Consider the following 6,000-nt stretch of genomic DNA (forward strand, 5'->3'; position numbering starts at 1 on the left):
GTTTGTAGGCTGCCACAGATCTTTTGGTACGTCAGAAGCAGTTGTCTGTGGGTCTTCCTCCCGACCGAGAGAAGATCATCACCAGGTATGTTCCAACAAGGTCATCTTTGTCTTTCGTCCTTCTAGATCGAGTAAATAAAATACCAGTGAGGCACTAGGGGTCAATATAGTCAATTAATTCCCTCTCCTCAAAATTGTTGGCCATCTGTCTGATTAAGAAACAACTTTTATAGTTTAAATTGAAATTTGTGTTTGGATGTTGAGTTTTGGCTTTGTGTAGTCACATTGAATATTGTACCCCGAGATACACTGTCTATAAAAACAAAAAGCATAAACACAATGGACACAGCTGGAATGCTTTTAATGATAGTCTTATTCTGTCAAATGATGGCATTAGAAAGGGCATCCAGCCCTAGAAACCAAGCCTTTCTCTCTCTCTCTCTCTCTCTCTTCTCTCTCTCTCTCTCTCTCTCTCTCTCTCTCTCTCTCTCTCTCTCTCTCTCTCTCTCTCTCTCTTTCTATCCTTACTTGATAGTAAACAATTGCAGCGTGGAAGGTGTTTATAAGCCATTTAAGAAACACACAAAAACTGTTATATTCACTTCAACATTTAAATTTAATTTGCCAAAATATTTTTGCCACTTTGAGGCTGTGACATGTTCACTGATTAAATTCCATGTTGCGCGGAATTTTGTCAGTGGACAGGTTGCAGTCTCAAAGCGATGAAAATATTTTGGCAAATTAAATTCAAATGTTGAAGTGAATCTAACGGTTTTTGTGTGTTTCTTAAATCGCTTATAAACACCTTCCACGCTGCAATTGTTTTTGTTCTAGCACACGATCTCAGATCAGGTCACTTGCTATGCAAGTACATTTCCGTAATTACTTGATAGTCTTTTGTTTCTATTTCAGTCCCTTGCCACCAGATGAACTTTCTGAAATGATATATGAATCTTGTGGAGAAGATCTGAGTACTGCTGCTTTGACACAGGTCAGTTTTTTGTTTGTTTCTATTTTTGTTGAGGAGTGGGGGGACTTTTTTCTTTTTTCCTATTTTTTTATCAAATTATATGCAGGTATGGCTGTGTGATTAAGAAGCTTGCTTCCCAACCACATGGTTTCAAGTTCGGGCCCACACTGCATGCTACCTTAGGCAAGTGTTTTCTACCATAACCTCAGGCTGACCAAAGCCTTTTGAGTAGTGAATCTCATAGGCAGAAACTGAAATAAGTTTTTGTGTGTGCATGTGTGTATCTAATTGTAATGGCATCACATGGAAATTTTTCCAATAATTGTCACTGTTCCCCCGGTTAGGGGGAAATATTACTTTGCTTGGAAACAAGGGAGGACATCCAGAAAATCTGCCTCAATAAACTTCAAGTGACCCATGCAAGCCTGGAAAAGTGGACATTAAAACAATGATGATGATGATGGGTGTTATCCAATGCATCTATCCTTTTTGTTTCAAATGACAGGGTGTTTTGAGGTAGCTTAACTGCTATTTCTTACAGTTTGGACAGTTGCATAGAGGCTCCTTTGTTGTTCCATGTTTAAAATTAAACACTGAACACAAATTCCTATAGCAATGCTAGAACTTTTGACCATTAGGTCTGTAAATTGACAGTTTAATTGAAATGTGCGGAATTCTTATGGCTTTGCTTGAAATTTCGGAATTCTCGCTTCACCATGGCATATGAAATTAGCCAAATTTACAAATGTTACTAAATTACTTGTGCCAACTTGGACCCAATGGTGCTTCTACATGGTTGCACACCTTGCTAGAACTAGCAGTCAGATCTACCTCACATCACACCCAACTGTCTTTACAAAAAGGGAACATTAGATAATAAGCACCCACTACACTCTCAGAGTGGTTGGCATTAGGAAGGGAATCCAGCTGTAGAAACTCTGCCAGATCAGATTGGAGCCTGGTGCAGCCATCTGGTTCGCCAGTTCTCAGTCAAATCGTCCAACCCATGCTAGCATGGAAAGCGGATGTTAAACAATGATGATGATCTCAGAAAAAGACAGGACAATTGTTGCTGGAATGTCTTTGAGCATAAGTTTCTCAACTAGCCCTTTCCCACTAAAATTTCTAACCTTGTGCCAAAATTTGAAACAGGTACCAAGCTGGCAGACCTGTTAGCATGCCAGACAAAATGTTTAGTTGCATTTCTTCTGGCATTATGTTCTGAGTTCAAATTCCACTGAAGTTGACTTTACTTTTTATCCTGCTGGGGTCGATAAAATAAGTACCAGTTGAGTACTGGGGTTAATGTAATTGACTAGCTCCCATCCCTGAAATTGCCAGTCTTGTGCCAAAATTTGAAACCATTATTATTATTGTTGATGGGGGCAATAATCAACAATAAATGGTGGTTCACCCTGAAAAGGGTGATGAGAATAGAATTGATAAGGTTTAGCAAAAGGACTAGCAGTAGAAAGAAACAGAGTAGAAGCAGGGCTGGTCAAAAAGTTAGATGAGGCTTTTAGAAAAGGTATCACAACCAATGTGCTCACAACGAGATTGGCACTTGAGCAATTCTTCAATGCAAAACACAAAGGTTGCATTGTCAGAGCTAAAGCATGAACACTTAGACACGGAGGAATGAAAGCCTGAGTGGCAGAGGCATGGTGTGGCAATAAATCTACGATCCAGTCCTTGTCAGACCACAACAGGCAAGTTATAACTGATCTGAGACAGATGTGTGCAGTCTTTCAGCGACGCTCTGCACAACTGTTCCGTATCAGCAGTGAGCTGGGTCACAGGATGGATTTCATGTCCTACCTCAAGCGGCTCTTGGCAACGGGAGTGGAGTGCTGCAAAGGACCAATAACAGCCTTTGAAATACTGTAAGCAATGGCTAGCTGCACAAGGGGTAAATTGCCTGGTTTGGCTGATCTGCCCTACAAGCTCTACGCTTACATGCCAGACTTATTCGATGACCTCTTAGCAAATGTTTACGGCAAATGTTTACTGTAACCAGACTCTGCCTAGCTAAAACGGGCTGTATAGGACTTTATGAGGCAATGTTTTAATGTTAGATTGCCTGTGAACCCCCTTTTACTAACTTCTTACAACTCATAGGGGTACAGTGTACCTATTCTAAAAATTGTGTTTCATATAGAAATATTTAATCTTTGAAATAAATAGGAAATTTATAATTCTAATTGATTTTTTTGTTTTCTCCAGGAATTGTTAATGTATTTGGCTATGTTTATCCGCACTGAGCCGCAGCTTTTCAAAGAAATGTTACGTCTCCGTGTGGGGCTTATCATCCAGGTGATGGCCTCAGAATTGGCCAGGACTCTCAAATGTACAGGTACGCACAGAAAATTGTTTTGATTTCTCAAAAAAAGGCGCCGAGCTGGCAGAAACAGTAGCACACTGGGCGAAATGCTTAGCGGTATTTCGTCTGCCTTTACGTTCTGAGTTCAAATTCCACCGAGGTCGACTTAGCCTTTCATCCTTTCGGGGTTGATTAAATAAGTAACAATTACACACTGTGGTCGATGTAATCAACTTAATCCCTTTGTCTGTCCTTGTTTGTCCCCTCTATGTTTAGCTCCTTGTGGGCAGTAAAGAAATAAGAATCATTAGTGTGTCAGACAAAATACCTTGCAGTATTTGTTCAAGTTTTTTATGTTCTGAGTTCAAATCCTGCTGAGGTCAGCTTATATATACATGTATGTGCGTTTGTGTGTGAGAGAGAGAGAGAGTATTTTTACAAATATTCTATGATAGTTATAAATGATCAGATTGGAGTCTGGTGCAGCCATCTGGTTCGCCAGTCCTCAGTCAAATCGTCCAACCCATGCTAGCATGGAAAGCAGACATTAAACGATGGTGATGATGATGATGATGATTATCAAGCAGTATCATTCATTTTCTGTATTCTGCAAAATCATGTTTGGTCAAAGAGAAATACTACCTTACTTAGAAATAGGTAAGGGTCGATGTCAAAAATGACATCCAACCATAGAAAATCTGCCTCAATAAACTCCTTCTGATCCATACAGGCATGGAAAAGTGGATGATAAAACAATAGTGATGGGTCTTGAGGAAGAAGTAATGTTCATAACCTTTTCAGGCCCTTCAAAACTAATGAGATTATTGCCTTTAATGTTCTGTTTAAATTATTGGAAGAAAGGCATGAGTAAGGAGAAGATTCCAAGGGGCCAGTGTTCAGGGGAAAATGGTCTAGATATAGTGGTTAGTGCAAAGTGGGTCCAGTAAAAACAAAATACAAAAAGCAGTACTATTAAGAAATATGACAAAAGAGAAGATAACCATGTAGATGGGGTTTATTTTTTTTTCATTGCTTTTGTGATTCCTCTAATGTTGAAATTGTTATATTTTCATCAACTTTTAACCCTTTGAACCTGAAGTGTACTTTAGCAGACAGAATTTCGTTTGGCTAACCTCTGGAAAATTGAAGGCAGGTGGCCTAGTGGTTCGAGTGTTGCCCTCACAGTCATAAGACCATGGTTTCTGTTCCCTGACTGGATTAGGCAGTGCATTGGCTTCTTGAGCAAGACACTTCGTTTCCCATTGCTCCAGTCCAATCAATTGCAAATGAGCTCCAACAAGAGCTGGAAAGTTAACCCTGCAACAGACCAATGTCCCATTCAGGGGCAGGGAAGTGTTGTAATCTCAGTCACTCAATCGCATATACACCATGGTAACTGGGTCATGGCCCGGCCTTATGAGTCTTAAGGCTCACAATAAACCCTATACTTCTGAAAAACATAAAAGTGGGCAGCCACATGACATTGTGTTTGCAACTGAAAACAATTCTGTTTCTGCCAATCATACGCAATCATGCCTGCTAAATCATACTCATGGGTACAAAGGATCGTTAACCCTTAAGCATTTAGATTATTCTGTCAAATGTAATGCTTATTCATTCACATTGATTTGAATTAATCATGCATTGTCTCTTAGCTTTGATATTTCAATGATGTGATTGTTTATTTTTAGAATGACATTCTGGGGTAGGTGTGAGAGGTCAGATCTGGCTGGTTTGGACATAAAGCAGGTAGAAATTTTGGGGCTGGATATGGCTGGTTCAAATGCTTAAAGGTTAATGAATAAATTCCATATTGACTTGGATTTTTTGTTTGTATTGAAGGAGAAGAAGCTTCTGATCACCTGTTGAATTTGAGTCCATTTGAAATGAAAACACTTCTTCATCATATTCTTAGTGGGAAAGAATTTGTAATTAGCGCAGGTGAGTAAAACATTTCTTTTACAACTGTTTGTGTGTTGTTGTTGCTGTTTTTGTTGTTTTGAGCCTCAGGACAGTCCTGATTGGGCAAATCTATGATCAATGGCATCGTAGCCATTTCTCTCCTATCATTCTTTCAGGCATTGCATATTTAAAACTACATTATCCAGTATGTCATTCCTTTTTCAAGTCAGTAGGGTGTCCTTTAAAGAAGACTTGGCTGCTTTTTCTAGCAGGCTAAAAAATCACTTAGAGAATCCCTGATCTGAAGTTGACACACTTTTAATCAGCATCTTGTATGAGTAAGCTTGGTCCTTTGCATTATACATCCTACAGGCCAGATGCTGGCTTGGCTACAGAGGAATAATAACTGTGAAATGGTTTGATGGTGTGACATTAATTGCAAACTATAAGTGTATGGACTGAGACTTGATGCACAAGTAACACTGAAGAGGCAGAAAATAATGTGCAATGGTTCTATTTAATGTGTCTGTGGATCCTGTATTGACTGTGTAATACACTACAGTTCAAAGTATGTTGTTATAAATGGCTTACTGTAAAGTAAGCCATTAGAATCATGTGAGTATATATATATATTTATATATTTGTATACATATATGTGTGATGTGTGTGCATGCATGATGTTTGGTCTTTTGTATTTCATCAAATAGTAGTTTCATGTTAATTACTTCTATTATTGGTTAAGAATAAATTATTCACCTGATTAATTGAATAATTAATCTTTGAATTACCAGAATAATAACCAGCAGCT

At 38.8% G+C, this 6,000-nt stretch overlaps 1 protein-coding gene across 7 annotated transcripts in view; it reads left to right on the forward strand.

Moving 5' to 3' along the window:
• Nucleotides 1-6,000, forward strand: part of LOC115213880 (probable phosphorylase b kinase regulatory subunit alpha) — a 133,593-nt gene that overhangs the window by 95,335 nt on the left and 32,258 nt on the right. For all 7 annotated transcript variants that reach the window (XM_036504622.1, XM_036504623.1, XM_029782830.2 and 4 more), the window contains 4 exons: nucleotides 9-85; nucleotides 913-991; nucleotides 3,194-3,323; nucleotides 5,133-5,231. In XM_036504622.1, coding sequence (XP_036360515.1) covers nucleotides 9-85; nucleotides 913-991; nucleotides 3,194-3,323; nucleotides 5,133-5,231 — 385 coding nt within the window. The remainder of the gene's footprint in view (nucleotides 1-8; nucleotides 86-912; nucleotides 992-3,193; nucleotides 3,324-5,132; nucleotides 5,232-6,000) is intronic.

This window comes from Octopus sinensis, linkage group LG7 (assembly GCF_006345805.1).
Source record: "Octopus sinensis linkage group LG7, ASM634580v1, whole genome shotgun sequence".
Classification (NCBI taxonomy): Eukaryota; Metazoa; Mollusca; class Cephalopoda; order Octopoda; family Octopodidae; genus Octopus; species Octopus sinensis.